Source organism: Branchiostoma floridae, chromosome 9, assembly GCF_000003815.2.
Source record: "Branchiostoma floridae strain S238N-H82 chromosome 9, Bfl_VNyyK, whole genome shotgun sequence".
NCBI classification, from domain to species: Eukaryota; Metazoa; Chordata; class Leptocardii; order Amphioxiformes; family Branchiostomatidae; genus Branchiostoma; species Branchiostoma floridae.
In genome coordinates this window covers 17,172,365-17,195,120 of record NC_049987.1, presented here as the reverse complement: position 1 = coordinate 17,195,120, position 22,756 = coordinate 17,172,365, and the positions used below count along the sequence as shown (strand labels likewise).

The following is a 22,756-nucleotide window of genomic DNA, read 5'->3' as shown; positions in this document are numbered from 1 at the left end:
AATTATGATAAAAGTTTTATTAATAATATTTCTAATTCTTAAGATATCACTAATATATTGCGATTGCTACTTTTGATAGTGACCTCAGGCGTTTTTGCTGTCGGCGGAGGCAGAAATGATTGACCTTTGAACGTTGTTCGGTCAAAGTTCCCGCGCGAAGGTTCAAAGGTACAATTTTAGGTCAGCTTGAATCAGACGACATTTATCAGTAGGCTGGCCGTATCAGCGCTTCAAAGTAGGTCTTCTGTACATCTTTTATATATTTCAGGTTTATATGTCGTTAATTCCATGTATTGATGTCATAATCTGTGTCGTTTTGTTGAAGTGAGAACTTTTGGGGAGGGGGGCGATTCGCGACGTGAGCACCTCTATCTCGAAGTGCAGCAAAAATTACGAGTTTACAGTATCATTGAGTTTACAGTTATGAACCAATAATTAAAAATAGTAATAAAAAAAACTGGAACTTGAAAGAAGAATACTGCGAAGAGGATATTTCTGGCCATACAGGTTGTTTTGGCCACAATTGACAGGTTGTTCCTTAAAATTGATAATTTTCCGAGAAACAACTGGGTTTCCTGGGAATGGGAGGCGGGGATTGAAGTTTTGAACCACTCTACCCCTGTCTATGAATTACAATTATACATTTTTTCTAGATGTTTACTGATTCAAATGTATTCCTAGGCTTCCTGTCAATAAGGCTTTGACAGGCACTATTGACAATATGTTTCTGTCAATAACCGCATTGTTTCCAGATGAACATTTTCATCAAATGGTTGTGTAATATGTACACTTAATCATTAGATGCACGAGGTTGGACAGGTCAACAACTGGCTGCAGTCCCAACATGTAGCGGTCAGTCAGGAGTGGCTGGAGGCCTGTCTGGACTGGCTGCACCAGGAAAACCAGGTACTCTGAACAGTAAAACACCTAATGGCTTGCCAGTACAGTATCTGAAGTTTGTATGTTACAATGTAAGTTACATGAAGAACTGATATTGGTTGGAACTGAACAAGGAGGTTAAAGAAAACCTCCTTGAACTGAAGTAGTGTAACTTGGTCTTGGTGTGAACAAGTAGTAGTATAAGTGATGTGTTTTTTGGTGTGCTACTATGTGGACAGTCAAGGAGCCAGTTAACTATAACTGCCCTTCGACATAATACACAAGCTTCTGTATTTGTATCACCAGTGTAATTTCTTTGCGCCCAGCATACCAGCTTTGAAGGCAAGTACAAGTAGCATGACAGCAGTTGGTACCAATGAGTTTCAATTTGTACTTCAACAGTTTCATGTATATTTTTAATGGTTATTTTCATGCAACTTGTTTGCTGTTCCAAATTATGCGCAACATAATGCAAAATGTCTCTTGTCCTTGATATAAGATGATAGAAAAAGACTTTCCGTGTCTTATGAATTACTTTTGTTATGATTTTCCAGGGATCCCACCTTCCCCTAGCCCAGCTGAACAGGATGGTATATGAGCAGTGGCTCCAGGCTGACCTACAGGTCGTTGCCCCCGGCTGCCTCCCACAAGGCATTGCTGAGGAACAGAAAACTGTCCTGAATGGAAAATTTGCTCTACAAGTAAGTTAGGCCACACAACAGCAAGGCTCAAGACACTCTGTGTTTTAGATTTCAATAATGCATTATGTACTCTAAATTAGAGCTCACTAAATCAGAGTTGTACACCAATGTCTGGACTGTGGGTAAACAATACCTTGTGTAGGCTATGAAGTTGTAGTACACAGCATAGTATTAGTCTTATCATTTAGATGTCAGAACAAAATTCTTTAAAACTTTGTTGTATTCCCTGTTTAAGAGTTTGCAGTTACAATGTGTGTATAAACTTTCAGATTCAAATGCTTAAGAGAAGAAGTAAGATTTGTTCTTTGGTTTTTCCTGACATTCTAATTTATTCTGTGTTGAGAATGGAATTCTTTTCTATAGCATCTAGACCCCACTGTGTCTATGCAATTGGATGGGGTACTAGTAACAAGACAGGCATCAAGTTGTCATTTGATAATCAAACAAACAACATATAGATATACATTTTCAAGTAGATTGCCATGATACTATATATAGTGTATTAAGTTTCTGGTTTTGTTGATTAGTCTTTTTTTTTTTCAATTATTTCCCCCTCCCCCCCCCCCCCCCTGCCAGATTAACTCCATGATAGACGTGAGTGTTCCAGCCTACACACAGTTACAGAAGTTGAGAGGGAGGGAGAACGCTAACGATGCTGTAACTGCCGAGACACAAGCAACTCAGAAGGTGACAGGATAGAATAGAAGAGCCTCGAATGTATTCTGCTAAAAGATAGTATTATTCTACCTTTCTGTATATTTGATTTGATTAATCCCAAGATATGGTTGATTCGTATTCTGACTATCCGACTCAGCGTGGTAGAGATTTTAGTTCAAGTAGTAGTATTTCATTATACTCTTGATGGCGTCCCTGACACGGGAAGGCAGCAGTTGCGGCTACTTCCATGCGGCTCTGTCCAGGGGCTCACCAAAGCTTGAAGAAATATCATCAATCCACTTCAGTTGTTCTTTGCTGGTTCAATGCTTTTTTGTGATTAGTAAATTATTTGGCAAATTGCTGTTGTTTCTGTAAGTTCTACTCCCTGCCACATACTTCGCTGTTAATTCCATGATTGTCCATGTTGTTGTTTCCAGCCATGGGAGCAGAAGCCGACCCGTATGCTGATGATGCAGCTCACTGATGGACAGCAGGGCCTGCAGGGCATGGAGTATCAGCCAATCAGGGACCTGGCAGTGGACATGGCACCAGGGACAAAGGTCAGCACCAGCCAATCAGTGCTCTGACATTTGCATAGAACCTAGCCAGAACCAGCCCATTAGCCAATCAACAAATGGGCATATATTATATGGCATAGAGTATTAGCGAATCAGAATGCATCTCACACGATCAAGTTAAAAAATCAGCCAATCAACAGCCATTACAAATTAAAAGTTCATCATACTTCAGGTAGTAAGCTGATCTTTAGGACACCTGCAGACCCCAATGTGGATGTATATTGTACTTGTATTTTATAAAATGTTACATTAGTTGTGTGTTGTTGTTTTTGTTTTCCAAATTTTGTTTTAAAGTGTTTTTTCTTCTTCTTTTTAAATACCAGATATTAGTTTCTGGTTCAGTGCAGTGCAGACTGGGAGTCTTGCTGTTGGATGGAGGGAATGTGAAAGTCTTGGGAGGAGAAGTGGAGGAACTAGCCGAGGAGAACAGGATGGAGAATGTCTTGCTCAAGGCCGTGTAAGTTCTGAACAAAAAAGCAATGCATAACAATCTTCACTACAAAAATGTGTGAATGAGAAAACAGTGCTTGAAAGACAGGAAATCACAGTTCTAATGCAGATTAAAGATAAGCTTTATGCTGTATGTTACATGTATTTGTTTGAGTACAGAAAGTGGTTTACAGATTGTATCTTCATATTGCTTTAGTTCTGAACAAGGTACAGCAGACCCAACTCTAGTGGAACAACAGCAACAGATACAACAGGAATACAGACAGTCAACTGCCAACAATGCCAGAAATGCAGCAAGTACCAGACAACGGCAAAACAACCCAGGCAGGCAGCCTGGATGGCAAGGTACAGTAAATGCATTTAAGTTCGCGGGGATTTGATTTCGCGGTAGCGGGAAAATGGACTTTTCGCAGTGGTTTTAATTTTGCGGTAGCACCATGTACTGTAGTCTCTTACTGCCATGGAAAAATGTTTGCGGTGAAGCGGCCACCACGAAAACCGCGAACATTAATCCACTGCGAAAGTTTCTGCATTTACAGTACTTGGTTTATGTTTCATATTTTGTATTTTTCAAACAGAATCTACAGCATTAGATTTAGACACATTTTAGCAAATACATACTATTAGCAGGCATTGAAAAAATAGAAATTAAGGTAAGGGAGAAGAGACTTGGCATAAAAGAAATGTTATTTTTTATCTTGATCACTTATTGAAAATTGTAGCAGGAATATACATTGTATGGAAAACTTTGTAAAAGTTACATAATCATTTTACAAATTTTTAAAAGTGCATCTTTGAAACATGAAGCATCTGACTGCTTCCAAAATCATATCCAGTTTGTTGAGTAACTGCTTCTTGGTGCATGGGTACAATGCTACTACATTATAATGTATGAGAAATATGTTTCAGGAAATGCAGGTTTTGGACAAGGCACTAATGCAGGAGTGAAGCCCAACAAGAAGACTCCACAGCCACCAATGACTTTCTCAGGTCAGTTTTGTGCAATTTATGCATGAAACAGGCTTAAAGTAGATTTACACTGAAAGCTACGGTTGCACAGTGCAAAAGTGCAACCTACATAAAATCTGTGTTGCACATGGCTTCTTGTAGTTTCCACTTTCCATTTCAAAATGTAATATCATTTCTACTGGCATACAGTAGCAGTCTTGCTAGGGTGAGCAATATATTTGTATCCTTTCAGACAAAAGGTAATGATTCATCATCATTAATGACATTATCATCTTTGCCTCATAGCAGTCAATGATTACAGAGTAACTAAAAGGTAATGATTACAGAGAAAGAAAAAAAAAAAACATTGAATTTGATTTTTTTTTTCCAGATGATTTTGAAGATGATGACTTCTTGGACAATATGGACCTTGGAGAGCTTGACATGTTGGAAAATCAGGAAATGCAACAAGCAGAGCCACCAAGAACGGTAACAACACAGAATCCACCAGTAATACAGCAAAGACAGAATACGAATACTTTCCCTCACCAACAAAGAAATCCAACAAGTTTCCCCAAGTCTGTGAAAACAGAACAAACCAAGCCTGTTGAGAGAGGGGTGATGCAGAGGGGCAATGACAATTTTTCTACCCGTAACCCCCCTGCTGCAAGAAGTGGTCACAACCAACAGGGAGGTAGAGAAGTCAAATATGAACCAGAATGGGATGAACCATTTGATATTGAAGGGGTGGAACAGTGTGAGGAAAGAAGAGAAGGATGTGACAATAATTCAAGAGCAGTGAAACAAAAGAATCCCTCCTCTGGTAGATTGAACCGGTCCGACGTGTTCCAAATTGATGATGAACCTGACTGGGATGATCCATTACTGATGGAGGGGATGGCAGGCAATATGAGCTCTATGGACAATGACATATGGGATGATACATTTGATGAGGAGGGAGGCCAGCCTATGTTTCAGGAAGGGACGAGTAAAGATGTAAAAAAGGTGGAGACCAACAGAGCTTTAACAGCAACAAGGAGAGATCCCTTTGAAAGCAAACCATCAGTTCAGTTAGCAGGTAACAAACCATCAGTTCAGTTAGTGGAAAGGTCTCTACCAACTGCAAAGTCAAGTTTGAGACCTCCTACAGTCCAGCAGAAAAGCGACAGTGAGGTCAAGGTGAAGAGAGAGCCAAACATCCAGCAAGCTGCAAATTTGCAGGACAGTGGTGATGCTGCAGTTTCTCTCTCAGGTGCTAGAGGGGGCTTGTCCACACAAAAGCTTGTGCAGACTGTAGCACCGTTCAGCCGTGAACAGCCACCAGAGATGAAGAAGAGAAGGCTTGACACAGGTGAAATAACAACCTGCACATATTCGTAATACTTTGAAAGAGAGGACGTAACCAATGAGAAAGATCTTATCTTTTGGATTGAAGATCTCACAAAATTAAATTAATATTTTTGCATGATATCATAACTTGCAGTTTGTCTTAAGTCTTCAAATTTTAATGTGCGCCTAACAGGTGTGCCGTTTCTTCCTCAGGTGTTGACTTCGACACCCCACCCTTTACTTACCTGTCCAAGGTGCTATCTGCTTCACCTGTCAGCAACAGGACTGTTGTCACAGTTAAGGTGAGTAGTTTGTCCATACTATCATATACAGCTTTGTTTCGCATATCCTATAAATCGTACCTTACCTTTAGGTGTAACACACAAGTTTGTGGGGTTTTTAACAGTACTTACAAACTGTATAAGACCAGACTGTATGGTTTCGTCTGTTCACGACCAAGATGAACCCTTACTCGTTTCGAGAAGTGTGGAGTGATCTTTGACTCGCTTGAGGTTGGCTCTCCTCAAACTCGGGCCCCATCCTATTTACTTGTTTTGTACCATTCCAGGCCTTCATCCTTACCCTGACGTCCAAGCTGGAGAAGACGGACGTGTGGAAGATTTCAGCCATGATAAATGATGGCTCAGCCTGTGTGGAGATGGACTTGGGAGATGAGGTACCATGACAATTTTGGAGTACTTCAAATGTTTTGTCATTTGTACATGTATGTTTGGTAGAGAAGTGATGTTTACAGTCAAGATGACTCAAACTAAGTCTGACAGTGATGATCAAATTGTTTCTTTCACTCTCTTCTTGTTCTGCAAACTGTCTTGTAAAATTATTTTTCCATGTTACCCAGGCCTTGTGCAAAAAGTTGTTTAAAAGGTGATAACAGTTTGAGTGTGCAGTTCGATCCTGGATATGGTGTTTAACACAGGATTTTTTTTGGCCATAAGGTTCTGGCCAAGCTGATTGGGTTCACAGTATCAGAACTAAAGGTATGATTCATATCCATGCATTTTGTTACTGTAAACCTTGAAATATTCACAGTACTTTTATTGTTGTTCACATGTACTCTGTCTTGCAGTTAGACTGTGAATGTGTCATTTCCCCACCTACCATGAAGTTAAATCCCTATGAATTTGCAGTTTTCTATTCTACTTGGTCTCTTCTTTTTCCCATTTTACCCAATTAGAATAGTGGAAACTTGTTATGTAAGAAACTGAAAGAAAAGCCATTAATTTGGAGTTGTTCATAGTTGGAAAATGTACAATACCATGCTAACATAAAAACCATTGTCAAAATGGCAATTACTTGATCTGATCAACTTTTCTGTTTTGTGATTCCAGAACTTAGCTGTACGAGCCAAAACTGACCCAGCCATCAAGAAGAGGATCAAAGAGGTACTTTTTACTGTCTCTGGTTGAAAGTGTGTACCAATAACATTTGTTTCTAAGGAGAATAAAATCTTTGTGATTTAAGATCTACTCACTATTGATTTGCAGTTGGTTTGTTAAGTACTTTCTGTTGAAAAGTCAGTGTGTGTGCCATCCAGCACCAAGGACAGAGATAGAAAACTGCGATTGCCGTTCAGCACCAGGGACAGACATGAAAAATCAGTGTGAATGTCTTTTTTAAAACTTTTTAACTGTCATTCAATACAAAATTTTCTCACCTCGCATTTTGTGTTGAATGACAGTTAAAAACTTCAAATTGGATTATACCAACACAGATGAGCTTTCAAGCCAGTGTGAATGTCATTCAGCGCCAAGGACAGACATGCAATATCAGTATCAATGTCATTCAGCACCAAGGACAGACATTAAAAATCAGTGTGAATGTCATTCAGCACCAAGGACAGATGAAAATCAGTGTTAATGTCATTCAGCACCAAGGACAGATGAAAATCAGTGTTAATGTCATTCAGCACCAAGGACAGATGAAAATCAGTGTGAATGTCATTCAGCACCAAGGACAGATGAAAAATCAGTGTTAATGTCATTCAGCACCAAGGACAGATGAAAATCAGTGTTAATGTCATTCAGCACCAAGGACAGATGAAAATCAGTGTTAATGTCATTCAGCACCAAGGACAGATGAAAATCAGTGTGAATGTCATTCAGCACCAAGGACAGATGAAAAATCAGTGTTAATGTCATTCAGCACCAAGGACAGACATTAAAAATCAGCATCAATGTCATTCAGCACCAAGGACAGACATTAAAAATCAGTGTGAATGTCATTCAGCACCAAGGACAGATGAAAATCAGTGTTAATGTCATTCAGCACCAAGGACAGATGAAAAATCAGTGTTAATGTCATTCAGCACCAAGGACAGACATTAAAAATCAGCATCAATGTCATTCAGCACCAAGGACAGACATTAAAAATCAGTGTGAATGTCATTCAGCACCAAGGACAGACATTAAAAATCAGTGTGAATGTCATTCAGCACCAAGGACAGACATTAAAAATCAGTGTGAATGTCATTCAGCACCAAGGACAGACATAAAAAATCAGTTTGAATGTCATTCAGCACCAAGGACAGACTAAAAAATCAGTTTGAATGTCATTCAGCACCAAGGACAGACATTAAAAATCAGTGTGAATGTCATTCAGCACCAAGGACAGACTAAAAAATCAGTATGAATGTCATTCAGCACCAAGGACAGACATAAAAAAATCAGTGTGAATGTCATTCAGCACCAAGGATAGAGATGGAAAATATGTGAATGTCATTCAGCACCGAGGACAAAATCAGTGTATGATTCAGCACCAAGGACAGGTGAGAAATCAGTATGAATGTCATTCAGCACCAAGAAAAGCATGATATCATAGTCCAGGGTTCGAAATACCTTTTTGTTTTATAGCCATTGACATTTCAGGTTGCCACAGGTCTATGGCCCTTTAACTGAATTCTAATAATTCTAGGTTTTTCATTTCTTCACTATCATAGTTGACATGGGTTTAAAGATAGTGTTATGGTAAGAAAATTTAAACACACGGGAAAAAACTTGCCAAAAGTTTGGGCAAAATCATGCATTCTGCTATGATGTGATCGCAACATTAATGTTGATTCTTGGTGCACATGGCATGCAGTAGGCCACTCTCACAACACTCGCTATCTCCACCCTAGGACAATGTAGTGTGCTGCGCAACCTGAGCATTAAACCAGGGTTAGACAAGTTTTCAAAAACTCACTTGTCCTATCAGGCAAGTACATAAAAAATTTACTTGTCCGAACCAAATTTTCACTTGCCCGAAATTTAAATTACATTTTTCTATGTATTTTCACTTTCAGTTTTTTTTTAGTTTTGATGTGGCCCTATCATCCAAAATCGATGTTTCTACTGGCTTAAAAATGACATGGTCAATATAGGCAGGCATTCAGCCCCATGTGCTGTCACACTCAGTGGTGATTTGAGTGGGTCACATCTGAAAATTCTTACTTGCCCGTCGGGCAAGTGGGGAAGCACTTCTACTTGCCCGAACAGCACTTTTACTTGTCTGGGACAATCGGGCTAATGGACTTGTTTATCCCTGTAAACTAAGTGGTGGCAAACACAATATGATTGCGCAGTACAACTGGGTATTTCGAAACCCCGTAGTCCCTCTTTAGTCATTAACCCTCCATCTATGCCTGTAGGGCCTTGAAGGCTGCCAGAGGAAGCTGATTGACCTCTCCTGTCTGATGGAGGTGGAGTTTAGCCCCACCCTGGTGAAACCTAAGGTCATCGCCCTTGCGGACATTACCCCCAGTGTTGTGAGGCAGCTTGAAGAACGGGTAGAGAGAAACTCACTACACTGAACATTGATACAAATGAAATTTTGATGAATGTTTTATGTCCAATATATTTTAACTTTTATACAGTAAGTACATTTAAAAGTGCTGTTCTTGGGCCGATAACCTCAAATGTAAATGCTGGTTACTCTTAAGATGAAATAGTGAGAAAGTGAATGTGAATGATTCAAAATATTGCACATTAAAATGTTATATTGTTGAACAATATTATGTACAGGAAGCTGTTTGTTACCCTTGCCATTGGGCCGGAGACCCCTACTTTATATACACTAACAGCTTGTTAATAGTAGCAATACTCTTATTTGTGGAGTAATCTATGATATTTACAAGTGGGTAACCAGTCTTTACAAGTCAGTGACTAATATTTACAAGTAAAAAATATTAACAATTGAGTAGCAAATACTAGCACAATAGATTTTGTTTCTTCCTAACAAAATGTCAGTGGTCTTTACTATTAATGATATACCTGTATTGTGGGAATGAATTTTACAAAGTACAAATGTTTTGTTGAACTTATTGTCAAAACATGGATTGTATCAAATTCTTAGTAAAAAAGTTTTAAAAATTAGTATTTTCAATGCAATATAACATGTAATTTCATATCTATTCCATTTTAGAAGGCTGTGTGAATAAAGTGATGTTGTCTAAAGACAATATTGCGACTTCTTTCAGTATTGTAACTAATCTGTAGTCAAACCATCTATTTGCAAAAAAGAACCTTAAGCTACAAGAGGTAACCCAATAGTAAGCGAGCAAATGTGGTAGGCATTTTGGTCCTAATTACTCATCCCAGCTTCTGTTTCATTTTTTCCTTGAGAAAAAGGTAGACCATGGCTTTTTTGTTATCACCCAGGCCTCTCCATGCAATACAAAGATTGTGAAATAAGTCGACAATGTCAGGGTGGGCAGTGTCCTCACCAAGGAGGCTACTCCTCATCTGTAGTGACTGTTCATAGTAGCTGATGGCCTTTCTGTGATCACCAAGGTCACTCCAGGCGTTACCCAAGTTGTTAAGTGCGTTTGCAATATGAGGATGAGCCATGTTCTCGCCATGCATAATCCACCTCATCTGTAGCGACTTTTCATAGTATTTAATGGCCTTTCTGTGATAACCAAGGAATCCCCAAGCAGTACCTAAGTTGTGAAGTGAATCCGCAATGTCAGGATGCGCAGTGTCCTCGCCGTATATATTCTGCATCATCTGTAGTGACTGTTCATAATAGTTAACGGCCTTTCCATAGTCACCAAGGTCACTCCACGTACTGCCTATGTTGCTAAGTGAGTCAGCGATATCAGGGTGCACAGTGTCCTCACCATAGATACTCTGTCTCATCTTTAGCGACTGTTCATAGTAGTTAATTGCCTTTCTGTGATCACCAAGGTCACTCCAGACAACGCCCAAGTTACCAAGTAAGTCTGCAATGTAGGAATGTGCAGTGTCCTCGCCATGAATAATTCTCCCCATTTGTAATGACTTTTCAAAATTGTTCATGGCCTTTCTGTAATCACCGAGGTATCTCAAGGCGCTACCCAAGTTGTTAAGTGTGCTAGCAATGTCTGGATGTGCGGTGTCCTCGCCGTAGATAGTCTGCTTCATCTTTAGTGACTGTTCATAATAGTTAACAGCCTTTCTATGATCACCAAGGCGACCCCACGCTATACCCAAGCTATTAAGTGAGTCGGCAATGTCAGGATGTGCAGTGTCATCACCATGGATACTACGCCTCATCTGTAGTGACTGTTCGTAATAGCTCATTGCCTTTCTGGAATCACCCAGGTTACTCCAGGCATTACCCAAGTTGTTAAGTAAAAAGGCGATGTCAGAACGTGCAGTGTCCTCACCATAGATAATCCGCATCATCTGTAGCGACTGTTCATAATAGCTGACTGCCTTTCTCTGATCACCTAAGTATCCCCAGTTGGCACCCAAGTTGTTAAGTGATTCGGCAATGTCAGGATGTGCAGTGTCTTCACCATAGATACTCCTCAACATCTGTAGAGACTGTTCATGATAGCTGATGGCATTCCTGTAATGAGAAAGGTGACACCAGGCGATCCCCAAGCTGTTCAGTGAGGTTGCTATACAAGGATGCGCATTTTCCTCGCCATAGATAATCCGCGCCATCTGTAGTGACTGTTCATAGTAATTGATTGCTTTTCTGTGATCGTCAAGACTGCTCCAGGCGGCGCCCAAGTTGTGTAGTGAGGTGAGAATATCCGGGTATGCAGTATTCTCACCATAGATACTCCGCTTCATCCGGAGGGACTCCTCATAATAACTAATTGCTTTTTTCTGAACGCCAAGGCCTTTCCAGGCGATACCCAAATTATTAAGTATGGAGGCAATGCCAGGGTGAGAAATGTTCTCACCATAGATCCTGCGCTCCGTCTGCAATGACTGTTCAAAACAGCTAAGTGCATTTTTGTAGTCACCAAGGTTGATCCAGGCGGTACCCATGTTGTTCAGTGAGTTCGCCATGTCCTGATTTGCGGTGTTCACACTATAGATACTCCGCATCATTTGTAGTGACTCTTTATGATAGCTGACGGCCTTCTTGTAATCACCAAGGTCACCCCACGCTCTACCCAAGCTATCAAGTGAGGAAGCAATGTGATAATGTACAGTATTCTCACCATGGATATCCCGGAACATCTGTAGTGACTGTTCATGATAACCGACAGCCTTGCTGTAATCAGCAAGTTTCATCCAGGAGTTACCCAGGTTAGCAAGTGATTGCGCAATGTCAAAATGTGCTGTGTCTTCGCCATATTTTGATAGATTAGTCCTATAGATTGCTTCTTGACACCTCCTAGAACTTTTGTAATCACACAAACTTTCGTACACTTCTGCTTTTAGTTCTGAAGAATTGTCAAAGAAAGTTGGCGATCCTTCCTTTGGCTTCTTTTCGGACAGGTGTGAAATAAAGTGCTTTAGCGGCCTTGCCGTGTAATAGTATCTCATAAGTTGCTTTCTATTTGAGAAGTAAAACACTTTCTTCAATTTCTCCCCCATGTCAGTATCTGTGGTCATTGATGATAAGGCTGACATGTTTTCCACTTGGCCATGATTGTTCATGTATGTGCGCAGCCTCAGTTCTGCTGAGATGCTGACCATCACCATCAAGTGATGCGCGTTCTCATCATTGACGAATCCGCGATTGCGTAGTTCCTGAATGGTATCCCAGATTGTGGTCATTTGTATGTTATGAAGTAGCGCCCAGATGGAGACCACAAGGCTTGAAAACCTATACATTTCTTTCTTTACATTCAACAGACTGGCGGTTAGATCTTGGATTTGAAACATTGGGGCATTCTCTGTCAGATCTGTTTTTGCCATAGCTAAAAGAACCTTACCGTCATTTTCCCGACGTTGCTTAGTACATAGAGACATGTACTCATCCACCAAGCCCTGTTCTCCTGCGACCAACGACACATTTCCCAGGATGCTACCAAGATGATAGCCTTTCTTTAAATGCAATTTTAGGTCGTCCTTTAGTACATTGGTCATATTGCATGGTGTGTGGATAAGTTCGCTGCTTCCTGTACTGTTACTAGTTCTACCCCTGCCCAATGGAGTCTTGCATGCATGTGGCATGGCTCCATCGAACGAAAACCCTCGTGGTGTTACAGAGTCATAGTACCAGCTGTCAAGTGGGTTATCTGAGTAGAAATCATTTAGAGTTTTAATCCCCATGGCTGGGAGAATGGTTTCTCCCAGATTGATCACTTTGAGGTGCAGATAATGAGTGAGGTTGCGGAAATACTTAGCATTATGTTCTGTTTCCTCGTCTATCAAAATGGCAAATTCCAGATCAGAGTACGGAGTCACCAACCCTGTGGCTTGTGAACCCAAACCTATCATGGCGTACTTACAGGGAGGGGGGCCCATTACCTCTATACATTCATCTACAAGCCTGGCTATGAACGTTTTTCGTTGGTCAACAATAGACTGAAACAATGTTTTGATTGCTTCTACTCTCTTCTTCTCCATTTCACTTAACTCAGGGTCGTCATCATCAAGGCTATAAGGATCTATGTTCTCATCAATCATTTTGATTTCTCCTTCAGCATAATCTCTGTCCTTCTTTAACATTAACTTTTGTTTCTTTGTGTTATCGATCTCTACCATTTGTTCAGTATTCAGCACATGCTTTACAAATGATTGGGTTATGTCCTGGATTGCTTCCTCTATGTCTTCTCTTTTCGATCTTACCAGTGCTGCATTACAGAGTGCTGCAGCCTTGGTGAAATCTCCTCCATCTTTTGACTGGATTCCTCTCTTCATGTAGACTTCACTCAACCTGTACAGGGGCTCTGCCTCTTCTCTGTGTTCACCTAAAATAAATGGAGAAAGAAAGATGAAATTCGATTATTTTCAAAGCCTTTGCTGATAAAAGTTAAAAGTGTAATCGTGATGCATGTAGACACTATAAATTATGTGTCTCTTAGTGCACCATTGTTGTTACTATTGCTTCTAAAAACCATATACGAGAGGCTGAGGTACAAAGATGGTGCATGGTAGCTTTGATTATCTTTTTTTGTATTGCAGGTTTTGTTTGAAACGCCTTGGCTGTTGTGACAGGTACTAAGACTAGTGGCCACGTCAGTGAACAAAGTTTGTTCATAAACTGGAACCAAGGATCTTGCAATTTTCATGTTATGCATTTTCTTTGGACTAACTTTTACAAAGACTTACCTTTGACATGAACAGACTTGAGCGCAGCTGCAAAGTGTTCCTCTGCTTTGTCCAGGTCCCCTGTCTGTAGGTCTTTGTTTCCCTTCTGCAGATAGTCTTCATATGTACTGTTAAGATTAAGACAGAAGTCATTATGCGACAAATAAACATCATTCTATTGCAACATTCATATTCACATTTCACATACGAACTGAATGCGATCTAGGAGTTTAATGACACTGATTCAAAGTAAACTGCTATAGGATCGTATTATTTTCTCATTGATTCAGTAAGTTATCTCTTGTTGGAATAATTTGTATGCATCAACGTTCCTCTGGTTCTGAGTTATATATGTCACATGTTTGAATAGTCCTGTCATGTAACGTATTTACTCATGGATGTATGCAAACTATACTATGATTTTAACAACTATCATCTATGTCAACTTAAACTATCTATATGCCAGAAATCACGACTTTCTTCATTCAAGCAGTCTTCATACTGGCTAAGCAAAATAACAGTACTAGTGGGTTCTTGTGAATTAGCTAATTATCATTTTTTCATCAAAACATGTATCGTAATGCGCACTTTCCAAACATGTTCAATTTTGAAGTTAAGAATAAGTTATCCCCACCTTGGTACTTCTGGATGGAGTTTTCGGTCCTGAGTAACATCAGGTGTTGTGATGTTTCCAAACTGGTGTCCCACAGTTGGTCTTCTTTCTCTCGGTCTGGATTCATCTGATGTTGAGCGCTGCAAAAAAACTATTTGTCAGCATTTATATGCCTCACACTCTTTTAACATCTCTATATATCCTGCAATATATAATATCCTGAAATACAGATCAATTGTCCTCTAGTAAGTCATACAACTTCTTACATTTACACTGATTCACTATGTGCAGGTATTTGATTCTTGATCATAAACAAAACTTTTTCACCATTTTCGCTCTTTCCCTGATCTTCTCCGCATAACGTATGCGATGTTTCAGAGTCTGCTTTGTCTCAGGATCCTCACATCGTGTCAGAGCTTTCTTGTACATGGCAGCTGCCTTGGTGAACTGGGATACACCAGTTTCCTTGCCTTTCTCAAGATAGAAATCTCCAAGAGATTTCAAAACCTCAACCTCTAAGAACATGTCGCTAGTTTCTATTGCAGTCACTAATGTTTCTGTGTAAGTCTCTTCAACAGAATGCTGAGAGTATTTTGTACTTCTGTCTAATTTTTCACAAGTTTCTGCGACCCTTAAGACATTACTGTCAGCAGTACCCCAGTAGTCTGGCAACAACCACCGAAAGTGTGGAGTGTACCCCTGCAGCAGTTGTCTGGAGAGTTTCTCCATGTAGCCGATACGATGTTCCAGTGTTTGTCCCGTGTCTGGATCTTTGCACTGTAGTAGGGCAACAGCATACAGGGCAGCAGCCTTGTCAAACTCTGCCGAATCTTTACCGAGCTTGCCTTTCTGAAGACGCAGGTCTCCAAGACTTTTCAAGACTTCTACCTCAATTAAGAGGTCCATGCGAACAATAGCCTCTCTCAGTGCCCGCCCATAACTGACTTCTTGTTCATGCTGGCTCTTGAGGCACAACTCCAGGTCCTGTAACTTGTCTGCCAGGCTGGTCATGTTGATGTCAGAAATATGCCTATTTCAGCTCCAAAACCAGCCTTTAACGAAAGGAGATAACAATTGTAAGATTCAGACAGATGTGTCACTTTGAGACATTTGTGTATGATACTACTATTTGTTATCTTGGAGGTAACATGCATGATACATACAAATTAAGACTGAAATCAATTCAAGAACTTTCGACATCTGCACCCATTGTATAAAATGTACTTCTAATGTCTTTAGCGCAAGTTAATGAACTTTAAGGTGTAATTAGTCAAGATGACTCAATGTTGTGAAACATTGTCCCATGTGAATGTACGTATTGACAACAACCATGCATTGTGTTTTTGAAGTAGCCTCCTATACTGGCTTTCTCTATCTAGGAGCGTTGACGTTTTCTTCTGGGGAGCACTGATTTTCAATCTGGACAAGTTTCTCTGATATCGGGTGAGATATTTTCCGCGTGGGCCTAAACGCGTTCCCGACATGAGAGAGCATGACCCATGTTGAGAATTGGGACTCCGGTAACGCCCCCCCCCCCCGCCCTCTCCCCCTCCCCCCAAGTAAACACCACCACTCCGAGAAGGTCTGCAAAGGATGCTAGGAAATTTGAGGCACTGAACGTATACACACCTTTTAGGCTTCCAAGGTCTGTGCTATTCGTAGTACCAGAAAGAGCGATCTTGTTGGTGTAAAAATACAGTAAACAGATAACAGTAAAATTCCCGACTGAGTGCTGCAACGAATGCGGAAGTAGTCAGGTGTGACCTTACCTATTGCGCGGTGTCGACTGGGAAGGGGGATTCCCCATTAGGTATATGGCATTTACAAATGTTTTGAGGGGACGGTCAAAGTTTTGATTTGTCGTTGGTTATAGGCTGAATAGACAACAAATACGTAGGAACATACTAAAAACAACAATATTCAGCTAATTTCCATTCATTCAGTTTTAGGCTCAAATACAAAGCTTGCTTTGAAAATTGCCGTCTTAAGCAAATTGGTAACATTCTTTCGTTGTAAGAGACCAGATGGGATACAATGCAAACTACATCGAGAAAAAGATACCGAAGACAGGCTTTATGGACACAATAGCATACGAAGTAACTCGTATGTACCTGCATTACTAGGTACAGGAATGCTCAAGGAAACCCGGAGGTGGGGACGGAGGCCAACAGTATCTAACGCTGTTCAGTAATGTCAATATTCAATTTTATTACATTACATAGTAGTTTTAATTGTACCTTATGAGTGGCTGCCAATACTTAAATAATTGAATCCATGCAAGAGAGATGCTGTCAAAAGTCAACTACCGGAGTTTAAGTCCACGAAAATCTCACATTGGCAGGGTTACCCGGCCTCTAATATACCAACGTCAAGACTGGACCAAAACAAGAGTGACTTTTGACCCCTCTTCACTACCTCAAAACTCAAAACAGCACTGGAGGCCCGTACAAGCTTCCCGGTATATATTCCTTTCCCGGCATTTTTCCTTTCCTGGCATATTTTCCTTTCCCGGCGATCAACTCCACCACCACCCCCAAACACACACACGTACACACACACAAAAACAAAACTTACGCCAAGGCCCCCGAAGACGCCGGTGAAGGAGGCCACACAAAGTCAGTATATACACACCTCCTAAGTAGTCTTCTCGGATCTACGTTTCCCTTAGTATCACCAAGAGTTACTGGTCTTTTGATGTAAACAACCACTTTAAGGTGAGAAGTAGAAGCAATAGTTTTAAGTCATGACTGGTATTGGGGAAAGTGAGTTACCCCTCTATGTGCCACCTCATTTGTTGTACTTGGTCGTCATGAAAGGGACGTTTTGTTTACCCTTACTGGGTCGTAATATTGACAAAACGGTAAGGGGAGAAAGGGGCTTTCTGTTGAGTTTGTCATCGGATATGGGGATATGGACAATGACAAATGCTTTGAGAGACCAGGTCTAGGGCATAGAGGAAAAAATGCACTTGTGTGTCCGCACACATGAGGAAAGCAGTACAAAATACAGAGTCGCCTAAAACAACTAAAAAGACGTTAAAAGAAAACAGTCTGAGCCAAACCTCTGCTTGGATACTAGGATAAAGAAAGAAAGCCATTCAGTGCAAATCAATGAAACAAGGCCAACTTACATCTGCTTCATCATACTTCACAATCAGGCTCGCCCTATAATATTGTGTGCGGGCAAAAAAATTGCCCATATTTACACAACTGATATCCAACCTAAGCTCCGATTGACTACAAGCAGAAAAATAAGAACACACGTGCACCAGCAAAAACAATATGTTTTCCTATCGAGGAAAACATAACAACCCCCTGTGGACATATGTCCTGGGCATCGTCAAGCTAATTCATATCACTTGATTTAAATAAAAGGGCACAATACCCAAAATGCACTTGCCTTGCGGAGCAATTCTATGGCATTAGACTATGATTAGTTATCTGTTTTCTGATCCTTTTTTTTCAATCTACGGAATATTTGTGCTCATTTTACAGCTGCTTTGCACAATTTATTGTGTGGTCGAAAACTTCTTTTTTTTTTTTGGAAACGGCCGAAAATTGGTGCGAGCGCGGATGCCATCCATATAATCAAATCAACATGGCCTAATATACATGTAATAATGATTGAGCACAGCACATCTGTACGGAGTCCTTTTAAGCAAAATAACTAGCGGCAAAACAAAAGAGAACAAAGCAAAGGTTGTTTTGCACGAACTCAAGCCATCAGCAGTATTAGTCTGGACATCCCAAAGCTGCCCACCCCACCTATCACTTCCCCAGTGGTAACCTCAACATGGCCACGAAAGGTTGGATGTTTGTTTTGTTGGTCATTGCTACCGACGTCAGCTGTCCTGGTACCTCACCATCAGGCAGCCCAGCCGAGCATGTTTGCATGGGTGGCCTGATTCCTCCAGAAAATAAGGAGTGAGTTAACCATATTTCCTTCTGGGAGACACAGGCGACGAGGGGAGAACGATAAGCTCTCGGTCTCACCCAGAAATGATATGTACAACTCAAATTTGTACAACTTTGTAGTATGAAGCCATCATATCCTCCAAATTTCAAATCATTGCAGTCATTACTTTCCAATGCAATCAACGTCTTTTTGAAAACTTGGTAAGTGTCGAGAGAAGCATGTGATCAGACATGTGTGGGTCTAGTTCCCCGTGCTGTAAATTCTTTGAAGACATTGTCAAAATGTTTGATAATGATTCCATTCCTAATTTAAGTAGAAAGAAGTGGGTATCTGACTTTCAGCAGAGCAAGTTGACCAGCACACCCCAGATCGTCTACGTTTATTCCTTGTCTCTTACATAACGTTACAGGGTGTAGCCTGCAAAATAACGATGACAATATTTTGAAATTTTGTACACATTCAGAAAAAAAGACTCTACACTTGACATCTATGCTGCGAAATCTGAGTTGTGCTTGTTATTTCTGGATGAGGCCGAGAACTTATTGATCACTCCTCGAATCTCCAACCGAACTCTAACCTCCACATCAGCTTTGACTTTGGAGCGGCTATGACTTTGAGCAGTGATTTTGCTTTGACGCAACTGATTTTATGTGCTATAACGAATGTTGTCAAACTTTGTCTCTACTTGACCTTTTCTAGCATATTTGGCCACTGCACAAGTATGCTGGCTCCCTTGTCGGAAAATCAACTTATAGATGATTAAGAGGCTCTGTCTGTAAAAACCAAGCATAGGGTGGCCAAACTCAAAAAATCGATTTTTCTTAAATTTTGTGTGGTGGTAGGGTCTTGGTCCAAACCTACAAAAATGGCAAAGTTTTAGATCTGCGGTCACCGGTTGCCATGGCAACGGCCATTTTTCAAAATGGCGGATTTTCACCAAGGGAAGGCATGGTCGCGTCCAAAATAGACCTTCTTTGGACTCCTGTAGCCCCCACAAATTAACAGATATTTTATCGATTCTCGCATATGTTATTACCCATATTTTAATGAACAAAATGATATATAGTGATGCTCAAAATGTTTTTGTAGTCAGGTGCAGCAGATGTTTGAAAATGATGTGTTTTCGAGAATTTCCAAAATTGGCAAAAATCCATTTTTTGACCATTTTTATTGACCATTAGCTCATTGTCAGGCAAATCAATTTGCTTGATTTTCGGCACAGTTATAGTTTGAACCTTTGTATACATCATATGTAAAAATAAATTTGGGCCTTTAACGTATCGGACCGTGGTGTCCCCCAGAGTAAACCAATATTTCCATTTCAAGAAAATCGTAACCATAGAATTATTCCTGGAAAAACAGTCATAGCTTACCAAAAATGAATCTCATTATCATTGTATGTAACAGAGAAACTTACCTATCACTTATAAATGCAGGGTTGTTTTAGATTTTTTTATAATTGCCTTTAAAATGATTTTTTTGAGTTTTTTTGGTCATTTTTAGACCAAAAAATGTATATTTTGGCCCCAGCACCCTGGTATTACAACCAAATGACCTGAAATTTGGTATGGGAATGTCCTGGACATGTACACACATGGGTTGATAACTGGTTTGCCATATGATAGAACAAAATGCTGAATTTTCTGACTTATTTGGGGTATTTTCGGCCCCAAAACTACATTTTTGGCCCCAGTACCCTGGTTTTACAACCAAATGACCTGAAATTTGGTATAGGAATGCCCTGGACACATGCGCACATGGATTCAATAACACTTTTGGCATACTGTTCAATAAAATGCAAAATTTTGTGATTTTTGGTTTATTTTTTTCCCAAAAAAGTACATTTTTGGCTCCTCTACCCTGGTTTTACAACTGAATGACCTGGAATTCGGTATAGCAATGCCCTGAACATATGCACACATGGATTCAATAACATGTTTTACATACAGTACAACAAAATGCTTAATTTTGAGATTTATTTTACAAAAAAGGCATTTTTTTGCTCCTGTTCCTTGGTTTTCCAAGTAAATAACCGGTAAAAAATCGGTATACAAATGTAGAATCGCCTTTGAAATGGCTTTTATAACCCGTTTTTGCATACAGTGCAACAAAACGCTTAATGTTGTAATTTTTGGTCATTGTTTTACCCAAAGTACATTTCTGGCTCCTTTTTGTAATTTTTGGCCCCAAAAGTACATTTTTGGCCCATTAAACCCTGGTTTTACAAGTAAATGAAATTCGGTATAAAAATGCCCTGGACACATGTACACATAGAGTCAATAATGATTTTGGCATACTGTGCAACAAAATGCTTAATTTTGGTCATTTTTTTTACTAAAAAAAAAGGTACATTTTTGGCTCCTGTACCCTGGCTTTACCATTGAATGACCTGCATTTGGTATTGGAATGCCCTGGACATATGCGCTGATGGATCCAATAACAACACGTTTGGCATACATTACAACAAAATGCTTAATTTGTTATTTTGGGCCATTTTTTTAAAACAAAAAAGTGCTTTTTTGGCTCTTGTAGCCTGGTTTCACAACTAAAAAAATATAGACGACTTGAACTTTGGTATAGGAATGCCCTGGACATATGCGCACATATGTCCAGGGCATGCTTGTCATACAGTACAGCGAAATGCTGAATTTTGTGTGTGTTTTTTGCCATTTTTTTTACAAAAAAAAAATTTTGGCTCCTGTAACCTGTTTTTCCAATTAAATAATCTGAAATTCGGTATGGGAGTGCCCTGGACACTTTAATAACACTTTTTGGCAATTTACTTTTTACAAAGACACGTCATCTTTTAACATCTGCTGCACCTCACTACAAAAACATTTCGAGTATAACTTTATATCACTTTTCTTATTAGAATATGGGTAATAACATATACGGGAATCAATAGAATATCTCTTACTTTGTGGGGGTTTTTGGAGTCCAGGTGGTAATTTGCCTGTAATGCCTAATAGGGAATAGGAGCTAGAAATGTACTTTGGGTAAAGCAATGACCACAAATTACAACATTAAGCGTTTTGTTGCACTGTATGCAAAAACGGGTTATAAAAGCCATTTCCAATGCGCTCCTATACCAATTTTTTACCGGTTATTTACTGGTTATTTACCAGGGAACAGGAGCAAGAAAATGACTTTTATTTTGTAAAAAAACTGGCAAAAATCTCAAAATTAAGCATATTGTTGTACTGTATGTAAAACATGTTATTGAATCCATGTGTGCATATGTTCAGGGCATTGCTATACCGAATTCCAGGTCATTCAGTTGTAAAACCAGGGTACTGGGGCCAAAAATGTAGTTTTGGGGCCGAAAATGCCCCAAATAAGTCACAAAATTCAGCATTTTGTTCTATCATATGGCAAACCAGTTATCAACCCATGTGTGTACATGTCCAGGACATTCCCATACCAAATTTCAGGTCATTTGGTTGTATTACCAGGGTGCTGGGGCCAAAATATACATTTTTTGGTCTAAAAATGACCAAAAAAACTCAAAAAAATCATTTTAAAGGCAATTATAAAAAAATCTAAAACAACCCTGCTTTTATAAGTGATAGGTAAGTTCCTCTGTTACATAAAATGATAACGAGATTCATTTCTGGTAAGCTATGACTGTTTTTCCAGGAATAATTCTATGGTTACGATTTTCTTGTAATGGAAATATTGGTTTACTCTGGGGGCCACCACGGTTCGATACGTTAAAGGCCCAAATTTATTTTTACATATGATGTATACAAAGGTTCAAACTATAACTGTGCCGAAAATCAAGCAAATTGATTTGCCTGATAATGAGCTAATGGTCAATAAAAATGGTCAAAAAATGGATTTTTGCCAATTTTGGAAATTCACGAAAACACATCATTTTTAAACATCTACTGCACCTGACTACAAAAACATTTTGAGCATCACTATATATCATTTTGTTCATTAGAATATGGGTAATAACATATGCGAGAATTGATAAAATATCTGTTAATTTGTGGGGGCTACAGGAGTCCAAAGAAGGCCTATTTTGGACGCGACCAAGGCCTTCCCTTGGTGAAAATCCGCCATTTTGAAAAATGGCCGTTGCCATGGCAACCGGTGACCGCAGATCTAAAACTTTGTCATTTTTGTAGGTTTGGACCAAGGCCCTACCACCACACAAAATTTAAGGAAAATCGATTTTTTGAGTTTGGCCAACTTTTTCTGATTTTG

General features: G+C 39.8%; 2 protein-coding genes across 2 annotated transcripts; one reads left to right on the top strand and one right to left on the bottom strand.

Annotated features, from left to right (window-relative positions):
* Positions 1–86: 86 nt before the first annotated feature.
* Positions 87–9,992, top strand: LOC118423295 (recQ-mediated genome instability protein 1-like). Its single transcript, XM_035831397.1, has 14 exons — positions 87–235; positions 802–906; positions 1,434–1,580; positions 2,157–2,267; positions 2,675–2,797; positions 3,139–3,272; positions 3,462–3,610; positions 4,175–4,255; positions 4,605–5,564; positions 5,756–5,844; positions 6,111–6,218; positions 6,499–6,540; positions 6,892–6,945; positions 9,189–9,992. Exons 2-14 carry the CDS (start codon positions 802–804, stop codon positions 9,348–9,350), a joined length of 2,265 nt encoding a protein of 754 aa, XP_035687290.1. The 5' UTR covers positions 87–235; the 3' UTR covers positions 9,351–9,992.
* LOC118423280 lies at positions 9,377–16,379 on the bottom strand. The gene is made up of 5 exons (XM_035831370.1): positions 16,262–16,379; positions 14,960–15,684; positions 14,654–14,772; positions 14,041–14,147; positions 9,377–13,679 (listed from the first exon to the last, which is right to left on the bottom strand). The coding sequence occupies exons 2-5, from the start codon at positions 15,641–15,643 to the stop codon at positions 10,129–10,131; spliced, it is 4,461 nt and encodes a 1,486-aa protein (XP_035687263.1). The 5' UTR covers positions 15,644–15,684; positions 16,262–16,379; the 3' UTR covers positions 9,377–10,128.
* Between the last annotated feature and the right edge of the window lie 6,377 nt (positions 16,380–22,756).

Coding starts and splice junctions, on each gene's coding strand:
- LOC118423295 (XM_035831397.1), top strand. CDS start 802: ATGCACGAGGTTGGACAGGTCAACAACTGGCTGCAGTCCCAACATGTA. Junction 1,581..2,156: donor ATGGAAAATTTGCTCTACAA/GTAAGTTAGGCC, acceptor CCCCCCTGCCAG/ATTAACTCCATGATAGACGT. Junction 6,541..6,891: donor TCACAGTATCAGAACTAAAG/GTATGATTCATA, acceptor TTGTGATTCCAG/AACTTAGCTGTACGAGCCAA.
- LOC118423280 (XM_035831370.1), bottom strand. CDS start 15,643: ATGACCAGCCTGGCAGACAAGTTACAGGACCTGGAGTTGTGCCTCAAG. Junction 14,773..14,959: donor TCAGGGAAAGAGCGAAAATG/GTGAAAAAGTTT, acceptor GTTTTTTTGCAG/CGCTCAACATCAGATGAATC. Junction 14,148..14,653: donor CTCCATCCAGAAGTACCAAG/GTGGGGATAACT, acceptor TAATCTTAACAG/TACATATGAAGACTATCTGC.